Below are 25,674 nucleotides of genomic sequence, written 5' to 3' on the forward strand. Positions count from 1 at the left end.
TTGTCTTAAACTAAAAATTTAACTTGATTTATCCTATATGCTTAAAGTTTATGATATCATACTTGAATCTTTATGTTACTTAATGATTAGATAATCATTTATTTATTTGAATGCCTTTATGCTTAAATTTATATATAATATACTTGTGTGAAACATTTATTATTGCTTAAGTTAAACTATAATTAAATATGAAGTTAAGGAATGCGTAAAAGCTAGAGTGTGTGTGTGTGTGTGTGTGTCCTTGTATTTATATGTTGCACAAGCTTTGTGATGATATAGACAGGCTTTAAAAGAATGAAATCATTCAAGGAAATCATCAAAGAAGCAAGGCATGGATACATGAAGTGTCATGATAACAATTTTTTACTTCAAACAAAAATCTTGAGACAATAATGACCTTCCAACTTCAAAGATCAAGATCTTGTAAAGAGGGTTTTGCCAAATAACTTTTAATTTATTTAGAAATTGGTTTCCATACCAACAAACCTAACCAAACCCAAAAGAACACAAAATAAGAACGAAATTCTCAAAACATGAGAATTTTTCAAGTACCTAAATCGGTCTAGCCAATTTAAAAAATAAGTTTTTAAGTTTGTCTCTATTGATATTTGAGTTGATCATTAGGTTATATTTTGCTTTAAGTTGAGAATAATTTTTTAATTGACAACCTAATTTACCCTCCTCTTAAATTCACCTAGACTTCCAATATTAAGTACGAGTAGTGGCTTTTGGGACTATTTTAGAACATAACCAGTAAAAGATGGACCGAAACTCAATTTATCATCTTGATGTAAACTCGAAGGGTAGGAATCCTAAAACCCATAATCAAGATTGATCACAGCCCAAAAAAGTTAAAATCAAGTTGAAAAGAATTTGAATTCAACACAAGATAACTCAATAAATTCAATTTATATATGAAATTTTTCTAAGGCTCCTAATTTCAACAAAACTGATTTTAATCAATCTAATTTTGTGATTTGATGTTCTTTTTTATATATAAATTTTAGCAGAAACTTAATAACATATAACTTTTCTTATATATATATATATATTCAAAGAAAATGCAACACTAAGCTAAACTAGAGAACAAACTGAAATTCAAAACACATAAAACTTGATTTTGGTGTTAAGCTCTGATACCAACTAATGTAAACCCGGAGTGTAAGAACCCTAAAATGTATAATCAAGATTGAACACAACCTGAGAAAGCTAAAATTAGATTGGAAAAAAAAACATGATCTAATGATCAATTGAACCAATGAACCATAGTTATTGGATGAAAACTCTAACTCATTGATTATAACAAACCACGAACTGAAGTTATAAGGATGAACATCATAAAGAAGTAATCTTTGATAAGTTTTGAAGAATTCAATGGAAAACTAACAATATGAGTAACCTTACACACACAATATTAGTTTTGAAATCAAAATTACCCCAAAACCTAAATACAAGTTAAATAACCTTATTTATACTAGGTTAAACTTCCTAAACAATACTGAAAAAATAACAAAAGAGTTGTAAATAAAATAGAAAAAAAAAAACCTAAATCAACTAGGAAATACTGCAAATCTTGAATATTAACTTCTGGGCTTAATAGAAAAGCTTTTTGGATGTCTAATCCCTATGAAATTTTAATTTTATAGGAAACAAGATCTTTAAAATCTTCTAAAAAACTTTAAACTCGATCCAATTGTTAGATAAAAGGTTATGCCCATTAACATAAAATTGCATATTAGAAAAATAAGCCTAATCTGCATGCCTCAAGCCCAAGAACCAGCTTATTTCTTTGCATGAACTACATTAATTAAAGCATGATCATCCATTGTTTTAATTTTGATGTTTAATTTGGCCTAAATATCTTGAATTAGTCCATTTAATGCTTCTTTAATCTTCTTAGCCCTTAACCATGTAATTTGCCCAATTGACATCTCTAATAAATTATTTGGTAATGTTTGTTGATTCTCATCACATTTACCATCATTTTGAGTCCAACACTCGTACTTTAAAAGTGAGAACTGAGCAGTGTTGTTAGGCTTAAATCCCAAATCACTATTTTAAGCCTTAGTAGTCCTTTACATTTAACAATATATATCAATTTAGATATATTCTTAGCATGTACCTACTTTTATTGTTAAAAATAAACACGAAATAGCTTGCTTTAGGTAGGATATTTTATGATGACTTTAATCTTTTCTTTAACATAATCAGATCCTTATCTGGAATCTCTAGAGACTAGTCATGGTTTTTAATTATTATAAAACTAGGTGGCGACTCATTTATTTTAATTTTACCCTTTTTACATCTAGTTTGTTGAGATGTCCCCTACAACACCAGCTATATAGGTGTGATCAAATGATTTTTATATTAATATTATCCTTAAACCTTAAAAAACAAAAGCTCTCAATCAAGTATTTTCATTTATTTTAAGGTTATCCATCCAAATTATGCTATTTTTGTGGGGGAAGAGTTATTTTATAAGAAACTTAATATTTTTCATTAAGTGCCCGTTTGGGAATGCGGTGCAAATCGCATTCCTAAAAATTTTGAATTTGTTTTGTTAAAAATAATTTTTTATGTTTTTAGATCGTTTTGATGTGTTCATATTAAAAATAATTTTTAAAAAATAAAAAATATATTTTTTTAATGCATTTTTAAGGAAAAAGCACTTTGAATCGCAACCGCTACTACAATTTCAAACACACTAACATAAATTCTTAATTGGAAAATCAAAATAGTGTAGTGAAATTAATATAAAAAATAGTCAAAGTATAAAATTGATAATACCCGATAATTTGATGTTATATTTAATATTTTCCTGGAAAAATAAAACATAAGAACGCCTTTAAGAAAAGTAGTTGCTTGTCTTGTAATTATGGTTTGATTTTCCGTGACGATGCTCCTAATAATAATAGGAGGCAGCAGTAACCTGAACCATACGGTTGGCCGGGCCAGCAACCGGCAATATCCTCCGTTTCTTCTCCGCCTCTCTTTATTAAGCCCTTGAAAAGAACTATTTGATCATGAACCGACCTCTACTAAGTCTTACGATGGCACCTACACAGTTGAATTGGTATTGCGGGTTTCATATGATGTTTTTTTAAAGTGTTTCAATTAAAATTTACAGACACTAACTTGAATGTATCAAAGAGAAAGAAAAGGTGAGGGAAGTTTTAGAAGTGTAAACTAAACTAGAAAAGCTGGCTGGTTCGATGTGTTTCTTGTAGCCCAGCATTTTTGGGTCCTCTCTCTCTCGCTCTATAAAAAATAATTTCATACTACAATTAGGCCCTGCGTCTTCGCGGGTCTTTACAGGCAACACGCTTTTCTCTCCTTCTCATTCCATCGTCAAATCATATATCCTTTTTCTTTTCCAAAACATCACTTGACTCTCTCTTTCTCCATTATCTTTCAAGTACAAATTGCCCCAAAAGAAGGACGTTATGATCAATCTCTGAGTTTTTCAGGTCATTGGCTCTTGCTTTTTTTCTTCTTCATTGGATTTGACCCTCATATGCTGCAATAGATTTTACATACATTCGCGATTCAATGACGTTTGATCAGATATCCTATTCATGCATATCATCATTATTGTTTCTCTTCTTTTTCTTCCTCTTTCTTATGAATCCCTTGACAAATTTTAATGTTTTTATTGTTTATTGTTTAAATGAATCAGTTTTGTTGTTACATAATTAATCAAGGAATGCATGCATGCAGGGAGTGGGGGATCAGTTTTAGCTTGATTAGCTGATTAATGAATTTGTGCAGCACAAGAAGCAAAGATGTCGGGTTTTGTGGGTGTACTTGTTTCTGATCCATGGCTTCAAAGCCAGTTCACTCAAGTCGAGTTACGCTCCCTCAAATCTAAGGTAACTCACTCACTCTCTCTTCTTTTCATTACATTCTCGTTATTGTTAATATTCTAATGTCTGTTTTTTTTTTTGGATTGGTTTTAGTTTGTGTCGACGAGGACTCAGTGCGGTAGTGTCACGGTGGGGGATTTGCCACCTATTTTTGCTAAATTGAGGGCCTTCACTGAGATGTTTAATGAGGATGGTATTAAGGCTATGTTGGGGGAGGCAGGTTTCAACATGGAAGAAGAACTCGACTTCGAATCCTTCCTAAAGGTTAATTAAAGCTTATTTGGCTTAGCTTTTAATTCTTTGATTATTTTCTCGTTTGAGGACTGCTTAAAATGCTTTTCTTGTTATCTTGGTGTTTAAATTTTAAGCATTGACCTTGCTAAACTTCAATTGGCAGGCATACATAAATTTGCAAAGCCGAGCAACTAAAAAATCAGGTGGGAAGAAACTGAAAAGCTCTGTTTCCTTTCTCAAGGCAGCCACAACTACATTTCACCATAACATCAACGAGTCAGAGAAGGCTTCCTATGTGTCCCACATTAACAGCTACTTGGCGGAAGATCGCTTCTTGAAGAAATATCTCCCATTAGATGCAGCAACAAATGACTTATTTGATCTTGTAAAAGATGGAGTTCTTCTTTGGTAGATGAGTCGCATCCGCTTGACAGCAATTTTATTGTTGAAGGATGTTTTGAATATATGTTGATGCTTTTTAATGCTTAATGCAGTAAGCTTATAAATGTGGCTGTTCCTGGGACCATAGATGAGCGAGCTATTAACACAAAAGGGACCCTTAATCCATGGGAAAGGAATGAGAACCACACCCTTTGCCTTAATTCTGCAAAGGCTATTGGCTGTACAGTTGTTAATATCGGCACACAGGACCTTGTTGAAGCAAGAGTAAGTTGGGCTGCTTAGCTCTCCCTTGCAATCTTGTTATATTTTTCTTTGTGGTTTCAGTTATTCTCAATATTTCCAGTTTCTCTTTTGCAGCCCCATCTGGTACTTGGATTGATTTCTCAAATTATTAAGGTATTCAACTTAAGATTTCGTCCACTACATGTGTAAAATTCATTTTGTGAAGCAGGATATATATAGAAACAATGATGATGGTGATAGTCTTGTTTAAATTAAAAGACTTGAAGATTAGGTGTCTATGCTTTTAACATGTCGTCTTCCAATATGGTGGCAACTTTCAGATTCAGCTATTAGCCGACCTTAATCTTAAGAAAACTCCTCAACTTGTGGAATTGGTGGATGACAGCAAGGTCAGAAGTTGTCGTTTTCATTTACCTTCTTTCCATGCTTCGATTGTATGAGGGATGTTGGGTAAATCTGTTTGTGCTATCCCATATGTTTTGCTTATTACTTACAGAAATTTGCAGGATGTGGAGGAGCTCTTGGGTTTGGGACCTGAAAAGGTTCTATTGAAATGGATGAATTTTCATCTGAAGAAAGCTGGCTACAGTAAACAGGTTACAAACTTCTCTTCTGATGTGAAGGTAAGCAAATTCAGCAATTTATTATTTATCGATACTTCATGTTCATATCTTATGCAATTGGTGGCATTTTAATTTGGGATAAAAACCTTGGCTGAGTGGATTTCCCATGCACTTTTTAATCAATTGAGCATTTGAAGCAGATATTTGCATTAACAAAATCAGTTTTTGTTGTAGATTTTCTTCCATTAAATAAACTTCATATGGGATTTTGTAAACTAATACTTTCTGGTATTCTTGTTTTATCTCTTATTCTCTTCATAATTTTAACCCTTGAATTTGCAGGATGGAGAGGCCTATGCTTACCTTCTCAATGCTCTTGCCCCAGAACACAGTAGCCCTGCTTCCTTGGATACCAAGGATCCGACAGAGAGGGCAAACATGGTTCTTGTGCAGGCAGAGAAGCTGGATTGTAAAGGATATCTCACTTCTAAAGACATTGTTGAGGGATCACCAAATCTTAATCTTGCATTTGTGGCTCAAATATTTCAGCACAGGTACTGAGAAAAGATGAACATTTTTAAGTGACATTTTTGCTTGCATTTCCTCTACCTTTTGATGCTCTTTGTCCCGTTGCGTATCCATATTTGCTTCTGGAAGTTTAGTTTGTCATTAAAATATTTAAAATAGGTTATTGATATCCCTGCTTCTTCTATCAACATTTCTAGGTTGCGAAATAAGATTTATCTAGTCAACTATTTTATCAATTTCTTTCACTCCAGTCTGACCGTCGTCTGCTTCTTACCAATTACCATCAATATATTGTGGCTAATGGAATTTTCATTCTGCCAGCCAGCTTCTTGTTCATTCACAATGATTTTTCCATATTGCTAAAAGCTTCCTATTTAGTGCCCTCCATGCAACTTGATTGTACTGAATTAGAAAGTCTTTTTTGTGCAAATGCTGGCTTTTTCTGTAAGCATTATTCTTGAAATTTGTGTCACCAGTACATGAATTTCTCTTGCAGAAATGGGCTGTCTGCTGATACCAGTAAGATGTCCTTTGCTGAGATGATGACAGATGATGCACAAACTTCTCGAGAAGAGAGGTGCTTCCGACTGTGGATTAACAGTCTTGGAACTGCTACATATGTCAATAATGTTTTTGAGGATATCAGGAACGGGTGAGATTTTCGTTTCCTCCTCAATACGAAGCCTCATTGAACCTTCATTGATGTTTATGATTTGCACTGCAGATGGGTTCTTCTAGAAGTTCTTGACAAAGTTTCTCCGGGATCAGTTAATTGGAAGCTGGCATCCAAGCCTCCTATAAAGATGCCATTTAGAAAAGTTGAGAATTGCAACCAAGTAATACAGATAGGGAAGGACTTGTGCTTCTCCCTTGTGAATGTAGCTGGAAATGACATTGTCCAAGGAAATAAGAAGCTCATATTAGGTTATCTTATTCAACTCAACCCCCTGACTTCTTCCTTCTTGATTGGTTATAGCTGATTAGGCATCGGTGGTGGTGGTTGACGTTCTTCTCTAATCAGCTTATGTGTAATCAACTTGTTTGTTCTAAAATAGCTTCGGCAACAACCTCTTTAACAATTTTCTTTTCCCTTCCCTTTTAATTTGACAACGTTTCTGTCCCAATTTAGTTGTTTGTGACTGCTTTTCAGTTTATATTGCGAAGAACTGACTCTTCCCTCTCTTTTCCCCGCAGCCTATTTATGGCAACTGATGAGGTTTACGATGCTTCAACTCCTGAAAAACTTAAGATCTCACTCCTCCCACTCCCAGGGTAAAGAGATTACAGATGCTGACATTCTAAAATGGGCAAACAACAAAGTGAAGAAAGCAGGTAGAACGTCTCAAATGGAGAGCTTCAAGGTAATGAATGAATTTGACCTTGTTAGACAATTTTATTCCAAGTTCTACCTTAGGATTTACCTTTCTCTGTTTTGATGTCTTGCTTCTAGGATAAGAACCTTTCAAATGGAATTTTCTTCCTTGAGCTTCTTAGCGCGGTGGAGCCTAGAGTGGTCAACTGGAGTGTGGTTACGAAAGGAGAAACTGGTACATTATAATCCTTTATCTCTCTAATCTCAACATATTTCTTATTTGCTTGCGGATGTTGGAGTTGTATGGCAATCGCCGAACAAATGGGGAACATGCCGAGCTCAAACCATTTTGGCTTCCTAAGCAGCACTACGCTGGAACCTGTGTGCCTAGTTTAGTTTGACACAATCGACACGAAGACCATGTCTCACTTTATTTCTTTCTGACGCTGCAGACGAGGATAAGAAGTTGAATGCTACCTACATAATCAGTGTTGCCCGAAAGCTTGGGTGCTCCATCTTCTTGTTACCCGAGGATATTATAGAGGTGGGCTCACTGTTCTGAACATAGAACGAACATATTTTGAATATTAAATGAAGTGCCGTGTCTTCTTTCCATTTGTCTCTGGTAGGTTACTTGTTCAGGTCTAGCTAAAAAGTTTAATAAAAATAGCCACCATGAATCATCAAGGCTGGTTCGGCCCCCGAGTCCTCTTCATGCACCAGAAGTGTTATTTGCCAGATTCTTTAGCTTTCTCTTTTGACGACCTTACTTGAGGTCTTTAATGAACTCTTTGAGAGAAATGCAAAGAAGTCTGTCAACAGATGGTACCGTATTGACCCCAACTGATTTCAGCAGAACTGGATTTAACCAGAGTACAGTATATTAGTTTGGCAGATCGTAACGATCAACTTTGCTTTCGTGTTTATGATTATGACAGGTAAACCAGAAGATGATCCTTACATTGACTGCAAGCATAATGTACTGGAGCCTGCAGCAACAGGGTTACTCAGAGTCTTCTGCTGCTGAAGACAGTGATGTTCCTGATGCATCCCCTCCCCCGTCTGTAAATGGCGAGAAAGAGGAAGTTCTGGTTGGTGAGGTTTCCAATTTGACGGTGGACGATGCAGTTTCAGATGCTACTAAGTCCTACTGAGTCGACACATGTGGAGGAAAAAGATCCTTACATGAAATGACCTGAAAATGCTGCAGCACTTTTTTCATTACTGATTCATTTCCAAAGATGAGAATCGAAGGAAAATACAGCAGCCGTTGGCAGATACACACTGTCTCTGTGTGCAGAACAGACGGGGGTCTTCAGAATCAATGTGCTCCTGAAGCACACAAGGAAAAAGAGAAGGAAGGGGGGGAATCCGGTAAATTGCATTCTTTAATTAGAGCCTGATGTTCTTAGGCATATTCTTTTAACACTGTTGCATTCATCATGCTGAAATAATTGGGCTAATGATACGTTTTGCCCATGTATTTTTATTTTTTTTTAATGTATTTCGTCGTGTAATTTTATATATATAGATTCTACCTTTATATTTGTTTGGTAGGAACACAGGGGGAGGGAGAAAAGAGGGTGGCCAGTTTTTTTTTTTCCTCAAGTTTCATTAAAAAATAATTTTCATTTGTCAATTTAATGTAAGGGCACAAATCTTAATAAAACAATAGTATAAGGACAGAACCCATAAAAAGAATTATACAATGACAAGATTTATATGTCGGGAAAAAATGTCTAAACGTTACCTTCTCTATTGCCAACTTTGTGCGAGGGTGTGCAAAGGAAATTATGTAAAACAAAATTCACATAAGAGGAAAGTTCATGCAGGGGAATCCTGAATATCATCAACTACTGTTTCAGATTCTTTCTTTGCCACAAGCATAAGCATCTCCAGGCGCTTGTCAAAAAGTAATGCACTCTCATCTCTCTTGTCAAGATCAGCCGCTTCAGCTTCAAGCCATTTCTCTCGCAAGTCATCAAGGAGATTTCCCTGGTCTGTATTCAGGGCAGCTCCAGGAGCGCTTGGGGCAGTTGTGCGGAGCGAGGAATCTCCAGATGGTGGAGGCACCGTTAAAAGCATTGCTCGGAAATCACGAGTATCAGCAAATGTCTCAAAGTTACAGGCTATTGTATCCAGACAGTACTCCCTGATCTTGATGACACCATACCTACGCACGTAAATTCACCAATTAACAACTCGGTAGACACCACTTGGCTCTAACTAGTAAGATACATTTAGGTTCAACCAAAGGTCAATTTTATGGCCATCAGCTAAAACTGAATCCTGGTTCCCTCAGAAAAATCAGAAAAGCAGGACTTCAAATTAGGAGCTTAACCACTAAATTCCTGAATGATAGCATGACACAATCTGTTCATTGAGAAAGGTGGCTGATATTTAGATTCCTAAACCTGTTTTCAATGTGTCTCAACTCAACACACCCTGACACATGATTGAAACAACACAAATATATACTCCTTCTCAACACCTGAATAAATTGAACTTCAAGCCCATCCCAAATACATTCAAACCAGGAAATCAATTAAATTTTAAGAAATAAGAAGGTCAATAAACATGCATCTTACATGTCTGACAGTATCAGCCAATGGCACAGTTCTGCTGGTGAGACCATTTCCAGTTGTGGCAACAGTACATCAGCAACTGCACGCTTAAGGGGAAATAATAGATATCTTGAAGCAGCATCAAACATTTCCTCTGCCTGCTCAAACAATAGAGTCAGTATTTGATAATATCAAGTCAGGCACATGCCATTTTGACACATAACGTACCTGCCCTGGATTTATATCCTTTAAACCATCAGTATACCTGAACCAAAGAAGTAAAAATAAGTCCCATGACAGTTGTGCTTAGCATTGCCAATAACAAAGTGAATTTCATTGTTGCATATAATGATTCCAAGAATTAAAACGGTTGATTATACAACACACATTGCAAGGAGATGCTGATTTTAAGCAACACATTTCAGACTACACCCAAGACTATTTCTAAATCTACAGAGCCCTGGGACCACTACTACAGGGAATAATTGGCACTGGCCAATGGACCAAGCCTGGAAATGAATACTACCCTCTAGACAATTTTAATTAGGATTAGCCTTCTACAAGAAAAGAAAGCACTTACATATACTCCACCATTTTCTCAAATGCCTCCATGCTTAAATCATGTTCTTCAAAACAAGGAACAGCACCACTAGGTAACCCCACTTTCCCTTCATGAAAGTCCTTCATATGGGACAGTCTTGCTCTAAAGTATTCTGACCTTGATGCCAAAACCACTTGATGGCAACGAAAAATCTTATTATCAACTCTTACACAAATATCAGCAAGATCATCTACACAATCATTCATTTGCACTACATTAAAAGAAGATACTAGCCTATCAACATCATTTTCTAGGTTTTGTTGCATAGTGGACCTTGCCAAAGAGCTCTGAAGGACCCGGTGCAGGGCAGCAGAAAGCCTGTCTTCCTCAGGAAGTGATAGGCCCTGTAAGATATAACGTTTCTGAGAGTTGTCTAGATCTCTCAGTGCTTTGTACTCTGCATATTTTTGGTGAATCAATTCCTTCTCAAGAACCCTTTGTAAAGATTCACATTTGCATACTTTGCAGATTCTTACCAGATCTTCCATGTCATCTACAGCAATCTCCAGTCTGTCAGAATAAAAGAAGTGAACGAGACTGTAAAGAGCAGGATATGACAACTTTTCCCTTGCTAATCTCACTTCACTGCGGCCTCTCCAATCAGTTTTGAACTTTCTCTTAAAAAAAGGTGACCGAGCACTTAATATGACTCTGTGAGCTTCAATAGGCCTACCTTGCACAAAAAATACGACATCTGGAGGGAAGTGATTGGCATTGGATACCCCACTGGATGAAAGACCTACTCAACAATATCACATGTCGAGTGTCAAATCCATATTGTTCTCAGGAGAAAAAATGCACAACCACGATAATCTGACCAACAATCAAAAACTCATGAAGCTGCAATATGCACAAATTCAAGATTATGGAAGTAGAATAGAGTTACTTTGAAATATCCATTGTTTGTAACATATATGCATAAGAAACAAAACCTTTACAAAAAGGTGAAAGACGATTCTGAACAATTCATGTGGGTCTTAGGAAGCTCATGCTCATCAGATCTTCTACTCTCAAAAAGTTAACCCCAAGGAAGGCAGGTTTCATGATTGTTGATGAAAAAGGAAAGGACACAGAAAACACATCATCCATGTTTAAATAAACCTTTACACGCTACACAAATTCATCACAAACTGAAATATCAAAATACCCAGCCCCATTTCTAACACATAAGCTCACCATGTCCTCTCCAATTCTCAGCACAAGTCTCTTCAATTGATTCAGATTTTATAGCATCATATCATTTGTGGAATTGCTTTCTCAGTCTCACCAAAATATCCAAACGTTTTTTGACTTTCAATTCTCTAACCCATTTACTCACGCTTATGATTCCATGGAAGTTAAGGCTGTACTTTGTCTAAATCCGCCATAACCCTCCCTAAACAGGATAAATCTAATTAAATCTCAAGTGAGATAGATAGCTCCAAACAACTTAAGTGCTGCCACAGATTATGCAAAGATTGGTTGAGAACATAATAGAATGAAAGAAAATGATAGAATTAACTAAAAATGCTATTGATGAAGCACAAACACGAGGTCAAGGCATCCACCCGAGAAATAATGCAGCTCTATTAACTAGCGGGATAAAGTTTCCATTCTGACCGAACATGTAAGATCCCACATCGGAAGCGAGCGTCCAGAGCCAGGGCCTTATAAGTGCATGCTCATCTTGACTAGTAAGACACGTTTTGGGGCCATGCGTGGCTGCCAAGAACAAACCCGTGAGGGGGACCTGGGTGGAAGCCCTGGACATGGGTGGACTGGGAGGCCCAAAGCGGACAATATCTTGCTAGTGAGGTGGGGTGTTACATTTGTAAAATCCCACATCGGAAGCGAGCATCCAGAGCCAGGGCCTTATAAGTGCATGCTCACCTTGACTAGTAAGACGAGTTTTGGGGCCATGCATGGCTGCCAAGAACAAACCCGTGAGGGGGACCTGGGTGGAAGCCCTGGACATGGGTGGACTGGGAGGCCCAAAGCGGACAATATCTTGCTAGTGAGGTGGGGTGTTACATTTGGTATCAGAGCCGAGGACGGCTCGTCTTAAGGTGGGGGGATTGTAAGATCCCACATCGGAAGCGAGCGTCCAGAGCCAGGGCCTTATAAGTGCATGCTCACCTTGACTAGTAAGACGCGTTTTGGGGCCATGCGTGGCTGCCAAGAACAAACCCGTGAGGGGGACCTAGGTGGAAGCCCTGGACATGGGTGGACTAGGAGGCCCAGAGCGGACAATATCTTGCTAGTGAGGTGGAGTGTTACAGAACATCTGCCAGAGAAACACCACTAAAGACGCTTGCAGTGGAACGAAGTCTGATAAAGCAAAAAAAAAGGCTAGTCCCAGTGACACCATAACGATGCTCAAACGACTGTTTTATCCAAAATCAAATGGAAAGATATAAGCTTAGGCCATGTTTGGATCACTCGAAAATGGGACTTGAATTCCAATTCTACTTCCAATTAAAACATGTGATATAAATTTCCCACGAACAATATTTCATTTCTTGCGGAATCTTCATCCACGCTATTAGCAAACGAAACAACATTGCATAAGGAAAGGAATAGAACAAGAGGTCCCTCTCCATTTCCATTTCCAATCCTGATGCAAACCAAACACGACTCTAACTATTTGAATACAGAATATTACTTGACAAGTTTACCAAACAATGAGCAAATACAGTCATTTTCAAAATGAAAAGGGAAAAAAACGAAATTAAGGCACCAACCTGAAACACGATAAATAGCCTCGCTCTGTTCCAAATAAACCCTATTAGCCTCGCAGCTCAAAAAAGTATCTCTCAAGGCAGCCTGCAACGGTGCCAAAGGCGGCGGCCTAGCCTCAAAAGCCTTCAATAACTTCCTGACCTTCAAATTCAAAGCGGCATAGTGACACCTGTCGCCGTCGAAAGTGTGCTCGGAGCAAATAGCCCCACTCTCCAGCAACATGCGGGCGGCATCAAGGTGTCCGGCGAGGCAAGCGTAGTACAAAGCAACGGAATCCCACTTGTCCCGCGCGTTGACATTGACGCCTGATTCTAGCAAGTATTTGAGGCGTTCGACGTCACCGGCACGGGAGGCTTGGAAAACATCGCCGTTGGGGACTTTTTTAAGTGGGAGAGAGGAAGTGAAATCGGAGGGGTCAAGGTCTATTTCGTCCAGGTCCGAGTCGATTATCCATCCGGATGATGGGCGATTTGGGGGCATTAATTGGATGGATGGGCGTTTGATTGGATTGAGCGTGCGAGGTGAGGTGAGGTGGGAAAGAATGAACTGGAGGGAAATGTTTCTTGGGTTTTAAAGGTAGGGATAGGGGTGAGAAAAAAACCGATAAACCGATTAAACTGAGAAAACCGGAAAAAAAATAACCGAAAAAACCAAACTGAAAAAAAAACCGAATTAACCGATTAAAAAATCACAAAAAAATTCCGGTTCGGTTCGGTTTCGGTTTCTAAAGTCTGAAACCGATTGAACCGAACCGAACCGGTTCAACCAGCAACCACTTAAAAAAAAAAGACAAGTATAAATATCATGCTTTCTAACCCTAGAATAACATTAAACTATCAACTGCCACCCCACCCCCCCTCCCCTCACTTCTCTGCATCTCTCCACTTTTACTTTTACTTTCACTTTCACTTTACTTTTTGGTTGGCCCCCCTCCCCTCCCCTCCCTTCTCTGCATCTCTCTCTTTACTCTCTGGCTGGTGAAAAATCAAAGCAGAACAAGTTGGTCGTCGTTGGCTCTACTGAGACACAGAGTGACGAAGAAGATTACTTGGCTGAGTTAACTCACCAAACGGCTCACTCCGCCCTTGAAGATGATTTCAAGAGAAACGACCCCCCTTGCAGCACCGAAAAGACTAAGGTATTGCTTCCTTTATGTTTCTTTTTAAAGTAGGACGACCTGCTCTGGTTTCTGTGATTATGTTTTCTGGGTCTGATGTTCGGGTCTTGGGTTTTTTGCCTGATTTGCAAGGTTGGGTTTTGTCTGGATCGTCTCCATCAATGCTATGTGTAGTTGGATGCAAGTGCAGTTGTAGACAAGGATCTAGCCGTGGAAGTCTGAATGTCAATGGGTCTTCATCTCTAGCAACTTAGGATCTACTGTATGAGGTTGCAGGAGAAGTAGAGAGGACCATTGGGTTTGAACCGGTTTGAAAGGAAAAAAAACCGAACCGAACCGAACCGAAATTAATCGGTTTGAACCGGTTTTCGGTTCGGTTCACAAAATTAAAAAAAAAATTCGGTTTAGTTGTTTATTTTGGTTCAAAACCGGACCGAACCGGAAATGCTCAGCCCTAGGTAGGGAACTCCCAAGGCCCCACAAAAAAAAAAAAAAAAAAAACACACACACACACACACATATATATATATATATTAAAATGATATTTTTTAATTGTTTTAATTTACTGATCTCAAAATTAAAAAAAATTAAAAAAATTAAATATATTTTTAAATGAAAAACAAGTTTTTCCTGCTTTTAATTTCTTTTTAATGTGCATTTTTTATTTTATATTTTAACATTTAGTTTATTAAAAATTAAGTTTTATAATTTGTTATAATTTGTTTTCTATGTGGTTGTCCAAGTCTTATAACCCATGTTGCAAGTTTAACAGGTTAATCCGATTGATTCGGATTTTTTTTTTAATTTTATTCTTCAATATTATATTAATTGAGAATTAAGCTTTGTTATTCTTTTCAGTTTATTTTCTATTAAATTATATCGGTTTCATGACATAGATCTCGAGTTTTGCGAGTTAATTAGGGTTGACTCAAGTTATTTTATTGTGTTTTTTTAGATTGATTTTTTTTTTCAATTTCATTCTTCAACAATGGATTGATCGATAATTGACTAATTGTGCTTCATAATTAGTTTTGATTTGCCTTATATGATATTATCTCAATCTTATGACCCGAGCCGCGAGTTTGGAGGGTAACTCGGGTTAACCTGTGTCATTTTTTTTTGTTGCTTTCTACGAGATTATCTAGGTCTCATGATCTAGATCACGAGTTTTGCAGGTTAACCTAGATTAACTCGGGTTATTTTTTCACGTTCTTTTTCTTAAATTGAATTTTTTTCAATTTCACCTTTCAACATTTAAATTGATTGGGAATTGAGTTTCATAATTTATTTTGATTTATCTTTTATAAGGTTATCATGATCTTATGACTCGGGTCATGGATTTGGCAGGTTAATTCAAGTTAACTCAAATCGTTTTTTATCCTTTTTTAATTGATTTTTTTTAATTTTATTTTTTAATATTAAATTGATTAAGAATTAAATTTCATAACTAGTTTTTTATTTACTTTATATATAATTATTATGATCTCATAATACAAATTATGAATCTAATAATTTAATTAAAATTATCTCAATTCAATCTAGTATATTTTCGTCTCATAACACTTTCACCTCGATTTGTCAAATAATTATCGAACATATGTCATAATCATCACCCTTTTTTTTCACTAAAGGTTATTTTATGCTCATACTTCTCCATGTCATGTGCAAACACCGCAACCAATGATAGCGCAAATGTTTCCATGATTATAGTTTATAAATATCTTGATCATCATTTAAGAAATCCAAGTCAATTTAAGCAATTCAAGTCAAATAACTCTAATAAAATCTAAGCTTCGTTACTTCACATCATAAGTCAAACTTATTGCATCACACTAGTATATTTTATTTCTTTTTTATACACGCTATTTTCTACTCCTATATTTATTAATTTAATTATTAAGAGTCTTTTGTTCTATAATTTTTTTTATTATTATTCAAAGATATTGTATATTACATTTTAGCTCAGGACAGGAGGAAGCCTAATTCAATATGAAGTTTTTACAACTTCATCAGTCTCAATGCCTCGTAACCCATTGTGGATTCTTGCTGCACTGTAATCGATCTATGTATTAAGTGGGTCTGTTAGCTTTGTATGTGCTTCATTGAAATCTATATTGACCGATTTATATGAACTGCTGGGAGCAGGACGATCTCCAAATGCTCCCTTGTAAGACTTCATCCCAGTGGGAACCACATCATGTCATTTCCTGTTTTTTTGGGCAAGAATTTATGTAATCTTTACTAATGAAACATACAGTTCGATGCATGTCTCACAGCGAAAAATGAGGATTGTGTTCTATTTCCTTTAACTTTCATCGAGATTGGCAAACTTCATGAACAGAGAGTTATTCTACAAGTTTGCTTTATCATTTGCTTTGGGTGTAATTTGCATTAGGCAGAACAGAAGGGTTGTGGTGTAATTGATAGTTACAGTCCTTGATCTTTACGTGGTTTCTGGTAATGTTAAAGATCGCTGTCATGCGTTATCCCAACCAATGAAATGGAAATAGAAAACCCGTCACTTAACATATTTCATACTGATTTTGTTGCTTTTTTCCTGCTTGCTGGTGAATGTCAGCTTTTTAAGGTGCTTAGAAGTGTCTTTTTTGCAGAACGATTTCTGTTTTGAGAAGAGAATGGATGAACCTTGGAGGAATTGCTAGACAGTTCACAGCTGGTACGAAAAGAGTAAAGATTTGGCTTTTTGATTAGCAGGGTGTTCAGATTTGTTAACTCAGATGCATAAGCCTGATTCTTTAATTTTCTATTTTTCTTTATATTTCCATTTATCAGATCATAGGGCTGAATCCCTCATTTGGATTGATGCACAACTTGCTAATCAATTTATTAGCAAGGCTCTAGAGTTTAGACTAAAGCTCATTGCTCTTATTACCTCCATCTGAATCCTTTAATATGGGAGGATGATAGACTACTCTCAGGCAAGGGTATAAAACGCGGGGAGGCCGCTCATTGCAATTCCTGAGTGGAATTATATGAAATATAAGCTTCTAACGTAGCAAATTTTATTTATTTTCTTGGTTTTACAGTCATTTTATCTGTCTGGATCAGCTGTTGCGAATGGCAAGCAGATAGAAGATTGGACTGTGAACACACCTCCGATATATATTTGGAGTCGTGCTGATTGGACTGCCTGGCGCATTCCAATAGCACGAGAGCATGGTCACGTATCTAAAGAACAAGATGATTATTTATCCGGAGATGAATATTATGTGATGGTTTCCCTAATCCACTTGGCGTTCCTCGGGGTGATTGCAGACGTGTAGGGAATCAGAGCACTTGTCACTGGTGAGCAGAGCAAGGGCTGTTTTGGTTATGTCGACATTGAAGGCTGGGAGAGCGACCATACAAAGAAACATTCCCATGGGAATCTGAATGGGATGCAAAATGAGGGAAGACGCAGTACTGCTTCAGTCTTACCGGGAGAAAATGATATTGCAATACCATTTGAAGCTGATGATATGTACATCGACATGGATATATCTCCAATCAATTTCCCTAACAGCTCCGCTGACATCCATAGCAATTTGGAAAGCAAACCACCAGAATCCCACGGCGCTAGTGGAATAATGGCAGGTGACTAGGGCTCTCCAGATTTGCCATCAGATCGAGTTGAAAACTGAATATGCGAAAGTTCAAACAGCTGTTTTTAGTTTTTACTATCATATCTGCAAGAATGGATTACTTGTTTAATCATTAATGGGCACATCAATGACTTTTACAGTGGCAACTCCCACCAATCCAGAGCTGGCTACTGGCTAGGATATAACCTACCTTGCTGTTGTCTTCTCTCTGTTTTTTCTTTTACAGAAAAGAGGCTCGAACTCGGGTTTTATGAAAGGCACTAGCGAGTCACAAGAACAGTTCTTCACTTGTTAACACGGATGAGACCCTCATTTGGGCCATTTCATTTGAGGGCTTCCATAGCTTAATTATGGTGATTTTCCAACAAACCGCAATGGACTGTTTATTGCAAGGCTCAACATGGCTTATAGACCACACACCAGGGGGTCCTTTAATCACTTGCTTCTAATGTGACAGAATTCATTCCAATTTCAAGAGCAGTTTGATATCAAACTGGTAAACTTACCTTGCGCCGGACACGAGTCTGTGATTTCGGGGAATAAAACAATTCCAGAGTAGTTTTAGAATGCTTCGGATCAGATATGAAAATTGCAGGGCGGTAAAAGGTCAGCAATGTCTGACTTGCATTTTAATTTAAATGCTAGCGTCAAAACAAGCTCAAATTTACATTCAGCCACCTACAACATCCTTCAAAACAACAAAACGCACACTTTACTGTCCTTCCCTTTCAGAGATAAGGGGGGATCAATAAATATTCTCCTCAGGGGAAACAAGCCACTTCTAAGATGTGTTATATAACAATTTTGATCAAGGTGCTAAAAGTGCTGCTATTTCTCGTCATCCATTTTGATTGAGTTTAGCCTTCTCAATCTTTGATCAAGCTCTGCCATTACTGCTGGCTCCTGCTTTTTCCTTTCCTTTGATATAGTGTTAGTTGTCATGGAACCTATCTTATCAAATGCCACCTGAAAGATTTAGATAAGGTGAAGTTTCAGTGTACATTTTCTTTATGAATTGAGGGAAGTTGCACTCAAAACAAGAAAATGCAGATGCCTCACTAACTTGCTAGTCGTCATTATAATGAATTAGGTGATTGCCATTACAGAACAGGACAGGACAAGAAGATGGGAGCAGTTCCTTGCAAAAGGGGTTTAGGGACACCAAATGGAGGGGAAAATAATCTATAATCAGCTTTTTAACCAATATCATGCTCATAGCTTGAGAAACTAACGACTAATCCATTGGGTTGTTTGACAAGTCAAGTTAGTACTAAATCAAGAGAAGCCCCATCATTCTTTGACTATCAATTAAAAATTAAATTATGGTTTGTCCTGCACCAAAGATTACATTCTCTAACATGTTCTCACTCATCCTAATTCTCCTCCTTTTCCTCACAAAAAAAAACATAGAAAATGTGCTATGCAATAATCAATAGAAAACTATTTTATGTAGGGGGTGAGGCAGCAAGTAAACTGTCTTACCGTCAATAATTCATCAGGATCAAAGAGGTGATGCGTTGTTTTCTGTAATATATTAATTACATCACCAACATGGTGAGTTTGAAGCAGCTCCTCTTCCTTCATCTGCAATCATAAATCTCAATTTATTGTTTGTTTTGCTTAATAATGATGTTCAAGAAACTTCTAAGCTTGTTTATAGAAATTCAAACAGCTTAAATAAAAAGCCCAGTGCAAAAGCAAAGCACTAGCACCTTGAATATAGCCAAAGCTACATGAAACAGAACCTTTGCTCCCTCATAGAAAAGGACATCCCACACCCGCAGAGTTGTCTGGAATGTAGCAAGGCAAAGGAAAAAATGTTATTCATCAATGAAAACATTACGATCTTTCTACTCAGGAGAAAGCGTGTGTCTAAGAGAGAGAGAGAGAGCGCATGAGAGGGAGAGCGGCAATCCAACCTCCGAAGGCAAGCTCTTAGAGAAGAGGCATAGGAACCATTCAGTGGCAACAAGGGAGACATCAAACTCTAGTTCTTCCAAATGAGTAGCTATTCTGCATTGTTTTTTTATTCCCAATTTCTTAGCAAATTGACAACCATTAAAAAGCCAACTAGCTAGGCCATCAAAAGGAAAATACCTTGGGCACTTTTTAACAAGCAAATCCTGGAAAACTCTTTGCTCAACGTGGCATCCTGACAAATTATTTGTGTAGCAGTCACTAACTAAGACATTCTCCAGAAGAACTGCTAGCATCCAGAAAGCATCTTCCTCTGTTTTCATCACAAGCAACAACAGTGCTGCAACATAATTTAAGCCCTGCTCCAAAGATAATTAGAACACGTTTTATGAAATTAGAATTTATTTATTTAAGAACTTAATAATGGAAATCTATGAAATTAAACCATGGCCAATTCAAAAACAAAATCAGTAGCTGCCTAGCTGGTACACACCTACTAGCATATCATTTTTTGGTTCCTTAGATGAATAGTCTGGGAAGATAAATATGCTATGCCAGATATGCATGTTGAAGCAGTAATTCCAGCATGGGAAAACAAATGGAGATTCTTCCTAGATGACAAGGAAGCCATTAATGATTTACAAAGTGGTAATGAAGAAGATTTGGGGCAAGATCAGACAATGTGATGATTAGGAAATAATACGAACACAGATGAACATGATATTACACATAAAAGTACATCAAGAAAATATGGAGTAAATAGTAAATCTCAGGGTGATTGATCTAGAAGCTATGCTCATAGGAAAACAGAAAGAAACGGAGACTAAGCATTTAGTACATCTAGAGGCTATCAGCTCGGTACAGCTAAAATACTTGAGCAAGGTGCAGCAAGAATTTGACTAGGGGTGAGCAAAAAAACCGATAAACCGATTAAACCGAGAAAACCGGACAAAAAATAACCGAAAAAACCGAACCGAAAAAAAAAACCGAATTAACCGATTAAAAAATCACAAAAAAATTCCGGTTCGGTTCGGTTTCGGTTTCTGAAGTCTGAAACCGATTGAACCGAACCGAACCGAACCGGTTCAACCAGTCAGCACTTCAAAAAAAAGGCAAGTATAAATACAATCTTTTCTAACCCTAGAATAAGGCATTAAGCCATCAGCTGCCGCCCCCCCCTCTGCATCTCTCTCATTTCACTCTCACTTTACTCTCCCCCCTGCCCTCCCTTCTCTGCATCTCTCTCATTTCACTCTTTGGCTGGTGGGCCGCCCCCCTCCCCTCCCTTCTCTGCATCTCTTTCCCTTCACTCTCTGGCTGGTGAAAAATCAAAGCAAAACAAGTTGGTCATCGTTGGCTCTACTAAGACAAAGAGTGATGAAGAAGAGTACTTGGCTGAGTTAACTCATCAAATGACTCACTCCACCCTTGAAGATGATTTCAAGAGAAACGACCTCCCTTGCAGCACCGAAAAGACTAAGGTATTGCTTCCTTTATGTTTCTTTTTAAAATAGGACAATCTGCTCTGGTTTCTGTGATTATGTTTTCTGGGGCTAATGTTCGGGTCTTGGGTTTTTTGCCTGATTTGCAAGGTTGGGTGCAGTTGTAGACAAGGATCTAGCCGTGGAAGCCCGAATGGGTCTTCACCTCCAGCAACTTGGGATCTGTTGTATGAGATTGCAGGAGAAGTAGAGAGAACCATTGGGTTTGAACCGGTTTGGAAGGGAAAAAAACCGAACCGAACCGAACCGAAATTAATCGGTTTGAACCGGTTTTCGGTTCGGTTCGGTTCAAAAAATTAAAAAAAAAATAATTCGGTCTGGTTGTTTATTTTGGTTCAAAACCGGACCGAACCGGAAATGCTCAGCCCTAAATTTGACTACGATACAAGAATTCTGAATATAACTCTGCATTCATCTTGCTCTGCTGCCAAATATATACAGAATAATTCCAGGCCAAGCTCATGCTGATGAGCTTCTAAGAGTACAAAAATTAATGTAAGGGCATTATTATCAACCAAACAAAGTGTGCAAGATGAAACATGGAACTTTTGAATTACTTCATTTGACACTGAGTAATCGCATAACTGTACATTTTTTAATTAAACAATGTCAGCCCCATAAATAACCTACCTGACAATAGCCAACATCTGAATCACGGAAAGAATATCCGACAAGAACTCGTCGGAGTGCAGCATGGCCCTCTGGAGTGTCCAACCATGGATGACCAGGAAAGGTCCGTGGCAGGTCCTGCAAGCAAGAGCAAATTAACACAGTGAAAAAAAGAAATTGATAGCAAAATGAACAGCACCTGTAATGTAAGGGATACTATTGGGAAACAGTACAATAATTTTTCTGCCAAGCAGACCAAGTAACATAAGCTTGAAAAAAAAAGTTAAATAAACGAAGCGATGACTAAATTCCTTTCTATGGAAAATTTACCCAATCATTAATAAATGTACAAGAGAACCAGCACTGTATAAGTTGTTTGTCTCCAAGGCATACAGCAATGAGGTACTCTAATAAACACTCATCAAAAGTACTTTTTCATTCGTCTGAATGATTCTTACTTCCCCCATTCAATGTGTTCAGACAGCAGAACAACATGTCTCCACAAGAGACATCAAAGAAGCAAATAAAGAAAGACTGTTAGACTTTGATGAACATGGTAAGAATTCAGCCACAATATATCTTGACCTGTCACGATATATCTTGATCAGTAATCGGTAGGAACAACGGATTCTGACAATTTGAGTTTGAAAATGGCAACAAAAAATAATGCTGAAACGAAAGAAGGGGGGTATAGGTTTGTAATTTGTGATACTCATGGTCATTTGATTTTTGTTAAAGCAGTCTATTGTTCCTCTGTTGCTAGTTCAAAAGGGATGAAGGCTTTAAGCTGGATGCGATTGCTTAGAAGTGGTGAATGAGATTGTGCAAGGCTCTTGATCCTGGGAAATTGAAGCCATTTATAATGGTATTTTGCAGCTGAGTAACTGCACAAATTCCTCTTCTTTAAGCATGTGAGACCAAGTAATAATCACACCCCACATGCTATTGCTAAACTGGTTTCTAGGAGCACTCCTGTGTTTATTTGTACTAGTAATGTTCCACCTTGCTTATTAAGCGTCATTTTGGAGGAACATCAGAATTACATGTACTCTTGATAGGTTTTGTCGTGAATGATATGTTCTTATTGGTTTTGACATTACGAAAAAAAAAAGGACAAATTAATAATGCTGAATCACAAAATTGGATTTGCTTTAGGCAAAAAAAGGAAAAAATAATCACCAGATTCTATCAGAAAATGAATCTAAAACAAAATCCTTTATCTTCTCATGCATCAACACTCTAAACAAAAACTTTCAACATTTGAAGAATTAGGATGCAAACACCTATCTTTTCGAAAGAAATCTGGTATCCCAGCAGAGCACATCGCAAGTAAATCTAAAACATCAGGCTTTAAGCAAGACAACAAAACAATTTCACATCATGGCCACAACCATCATTGCAATTCAAAATAAGCAAACGGATTCACGCATGATAGTAAAGCCAGCATAACCACCAAATCTAATATCATAACTTGACAATCAAAGCCAACAGAAAATTGTCCAAGCCCATCATCAAGGCAGCACAAAAACACCAAAGTACCAAACAACATAATTCATCAATCAGAATAAACGAAGAAAACCAATCCAAATTATATCAAAACCAGCATTGGCATGTTGCAACATAACAGAAATTAAGACTCACATGATCAATCTGCTTTGTAGCTGCTGTGACCTTCCCTTCAACGGCCTTGGTCAAATCACTGTAATAACTCTCAGGCACTGTAGACTTCTTCTTTGCAGCACCGGAGAGAGAAAACCAAACCTTAGGCCTCAGCACAGGGGGTATCCCCTTCCTTATTAACCTCTTCAAAGTAATTGCATTCGTCAGATTAGACAATTTGAGAGAAGATTTGAGTGCAATCCCTTCAGTTAATGAAGAAACCTGTGGCTGCAGATACCAATTAGCACCTTTGCTTGCCTCCAACGCCCACCAAACCCTCCCCTGTTGCCTCACCTTCTCTCTAACCTCATTCAATATATTAACATCATCCACATTGCCCTCTACAGTGAACCCATAAAGGTCTTGGAATTTTACCACTATATTTGCCCTTCTTGAATGGATGCTTGGCCTCAATATGTGTATTTGAGGTTGGAATTCTATGGCAAATTCTCTTTGGCTATGTGTTTGATACATTTTTTTTTTTATTTCTCTGTTAGATCAGCAAGGCAAAGATGAGAAAAGAAGTGGTGGTAAAAGGAGAAGGCTTCTTTTTTTATGATTTTATTAGTCAAATGTGAAAAGGCCACAAATGGCTTGGAAACATAAGAAACGGTCAATTTTGTAGCTTAAATTGAACTGGCTTGGGATGAGTAGAGAAATGGAAGACCGTCTTATCCTATAAGCTTGCAATTGATATAGAAAAAAAAAAAGCTTTAAACTTTCCAATTACTAGTTGAAAGGAAATAAATATTAAAACCGCAAGAGGGACCAAGAAAAGCACAGGTTTTATTCAAACAGATTGATCAGACAAGACTCGCAAAACAGATCTTCCTGGTAAGGAATATGCAGAGAGAAAGATAGGGATGATGGTTGAAGAGCTTGTCAAGTTTTCTTCCTGTCTTTCTAGTTAAAAAAAAAAAAAAGGAAGGATTTTTAAAACAAATGGGTGACAAAGAAAATAAAAAAGACCCGATTTTTCAGGGTAAGCAAAGCTTTGAGGAAAAAGAGAGAAAACATGAAAATAAGAAGGGACTTAACGGGAAAAAAAAGGTGAACTCTGTCACTGAGGTGTGAGGTTGGGAAGAAGATATGGAAGGGTGATGATTTGATAAAGTGGAAGAGAGGAGGAGCTGGATTTGGAAATTATGGAAGGGACGAAACTGCAACTGTTCACTTTTTTTGGGGGTCTGATCTGTCATTTTGGACGAAACTTTGTTTTTTTTTTTTTTGCTAGAGCGTTACAAGAGCGGATAATAAAGGGCGTACAGAAGTTAGGGTAAGATTTGCACGGAGAGGCTGATGATTTGCTTCAATTACAAAACTACCCTCTCTAAAGATGCGGTTGCCTTGCCTCACAAATCACGATAATTTCTTTTTCTATTTTCCTTTTCTTTTCTTTTTTTGTGCGAATTACTGAGTGAAGGCAGCTCAAGCAGACTATATATATATATACAGAACAATAAGAACTTGAGATCGCATTTACTTGTGTTGTGTAATTATTTTTAAAACAAATCCTTAGAAATAAAAAAAAAAAACTATTGAAAATAGGTTTAATTACTATTAATATCTTTTTAGAAACGTGTGTTTGCCATCAATTTTTTTGTAATTTTCTAAGAGTTTGAAAGAAATTAATAAATTATTTTCAAAATCTCTTTTTAGAAAACAAAATCTATATTTGGCTTACATATTATTTAATTTATTTGATATTACAAATCCCTTGCTATTTAAAAATTATTTTCTAGTAAAGTATTTTCATAGACAAATTAGTTTAGAACAGGGATGAAAAGAGAAAATGAATACTGGAATTTTTTGTTGAAAATATTTGACAGAATTATTTCCTAGTAACATATTTATATAAAAAAAAATCTGAGATATGAATGTCTCCTCGATATATGAAAATATTTGCCAAATGGTTAATGCTTTTGCTTTTGAAACAAGGAGACAAGACGGAAAAAAAAGAAAAACAAACATACAAACTAATTGTCATATGATGTAAATCTCTTTATATTTTTTTTCAATATATATTGTTTTTTTTCTTGTTATAAAAGATAAGTTTGACTTCGAGAGTTTTTTTTTAAAATAGTATTAATACAAATTGAATTAAAATTTATTGATATTGATAAACACAAATTTCACGATTTAAAAAAACTCTAAAAAAATTAAACAAGCCCAAAAAAACACCTCATGAGCTCATGCTACCATGACCAAGGGCTCAGTCGTGGAAACCCAAGCTCAAGCTA

General features: G+C 36.9%; 3 protein-coding genes and 1 long non-coding RNA gene across 6 annotated transcripts; 2 read left to right on the forward strand and 2 right to left on the reverse strand.

Moving 5' to 3' along the window:
* Positions 1-3,255: 3,255 nt before the first annotated feature.
* On the forward strand, positions 3,256-8,692 carry LOC7455983 (fimbrin-5). Of its 3 annotated transcripts, none has more exons than XM_002320471.3 (15): positions 3,256-3,467; positions 3,769-3,869; positions 3,957-4,127; positions 4,261-4,505; positions 4,592-4,763; positions 4,857-4,895; positions 5,063-5,131; positions 5,249-5,365; positions 5,648-5,859; positions 6,330-6,485; positions 6,558-6,757; positions 7,028-7,194; positions 7,284-7,380; positions 7,598-7,689; positions 8,084-8,692. In XM_002320471.3, exons 2-15 carry the CDS (start codon positions 3,783-3,785, stop codon positions 8,297-8,299), a joined length of 2,040 nt encoding a protein of 679 aa, XP_002320507.1. In that variant the 5' UTR covers positions 3,256-3,467; positions 3,769-3,782; the 3' UTR covers positions 8,300-8,692. The 3 variants fall into 3 exon arrangements, with proteins under 3 accessions (XP_002320507.1, XP_024441423.1, XP_024441422.1); XM_024585655.2 differs by having other exon boundaries at positions 3,257-3,467; positions 3,677-3,869; XM_024585654.2 differs by having other exon boundaries at positions 3,258-3,467; positions 3,718-3,869.
* Positions 8,693-8,805: 113 nt separating this feature from the next.
* LOC7468550 (BTB/POZ domain-containing protein At2g04740) lies at positions 8,806-13,581 on the reverse strand. Its single transcript, XM_024585657.2, has 5 exons — positions 13,031-13,581; positions 10,290-11,049; positions 9,938-9,974; positions 9,734-9,867; positions 8,806-9,318 (listed from the first exon to the last, which is right to left on the reverse strand). Exons 1-5 carry the CDS (start codon positions 13,506-13,508, stop codon positions 8,970-8,972), a joined length of 1,758 nt encoding a protein of 585 aa, XP_024441425.1. The 5' UTR covers positions 13,509-13,581; the 3' UTR covers positions 8,806-8,969.
* Positions 13,582-18,336: 4,755 nt separating this feature from the next.
* On the reverse strand, positions 18,337-24,659 carry LOC7468551 (uncharacterized). Its single transcript, XM_002321138.4, has 7 exons — positions 23,417-24,659; positions 21,797-21,913; positions 19,845-20,023; positions 19,667-19,760; positions 19,460-19,537; positions 19,230-19,331; positions 18,337-18,713 (listed from the first exon to the last, which is right to left on the reverse strand). The coding sequence occupies exons 1-7, from the start codon at positions 23,906-23,908 to the stop codon at positions 18,576-18,578; spliced, it is 1,200 nt and encodes a 399-aa protein (XP_002321174.1). The 5' UTR covers positions 23,909-24,659; the 3' UTR covers positions 18,337-18,575.
* LOC127904293 (uncharacterized) lies at positions 20,432-21,451 on the forward strand. The gene is made up of 2 exons (XR_008057310.1): positions 20,432-21,145; positions 21,257-21,451. It is a non-coding gene; the product is annotated as an uncharacterized LOC127904293 (long non-coding RNA).
* Positions 24,660-25,674: the final 1,015 nt, after the last annotated feature.

The sequence above is a fragment of the Populus trichocarpa genome, chromosome 14, assembly GCF_000002775.5.
Source record: "Populus trichocarpa isolate Nisqually-1 chromosome 14, P.trichocarpa_v4.1, whole genome shotgun sequence".
Lineage (NCBI taxonomy): Eukaryota > Viridiplantae > Streptophyta > Magnoliopsida > Malpighiales > Salicaceae > Populus > Populus trichocarpa.

Excerpts from the sequence above, each read along its gene's own strand:
- LOC7455983 (XM_002320471.3), top strand. The coding sequence starts at position 3,783 with ATGTCGGGTTTTGTGGGTGTACTTGTTTCTGATCCATGGCTTCAAAGC. Across the intron at positions 4,764-4,856 it reads AGGACCTTGTTGAAGCAAGA|CCCCATCTGGTACTTGGATT; the intron begins GTAAGTTGGGCT and ends TCTCTTTTGCAG. Across the intron at positions 7,195-7,283 it reads CTCAAATGGAGAGCTTCAAG|GATAAGAACCTTTCAAATGG; the intron begins GTAATGAATGAA and ends TCTTGCTTCTAG.
- LOC7468550 (XM_024585657.2), bottom strand. The coding sequence starts at position 13,508 with ATGCCCCCAAATCGCCCATCATCCGGATGGATAATCGACTCGGACCTG. Across the intron at positions 9,975-10,289 it reads GAGAAAATGGTGGAGTATAT|GTATACTGATGGTTTAAAGG; the intron begins GTAAGTGCTTTC and ends TCTTTGGTTCAG. Across the intron at positions 9,868-9,937 it reads AGGATATAAATCCAGGGCAG|GCAGAGGAAATGTTTGATGC; the intron begins GTACGTTATGTG and ends TTGTTTGAGCAG.
- LOC7468551 (XM_002321138.4), bottom strand. The coding sequence starts at position 23,908 with ATGTATCAAACACATAGCCAAAGAGAATTTGCCATAGAATTCCAACCT. Across the intron at positions 21,914-23,416 it reads CTACAAAGCAGATTGATCAT|GACCTGCCACGGACCTTTCC; the intron begins GTGAGTCTTAAT and ends TCTTGCTTGCAG. Across the intron at positions 19,761-19,844 it reads CTTGTTAAAAAGTGCCCAAG|AATAGCTACTCATTTGGAAG; the intron begins GTATTTTCCTTT and ends AAAACAATGCAG.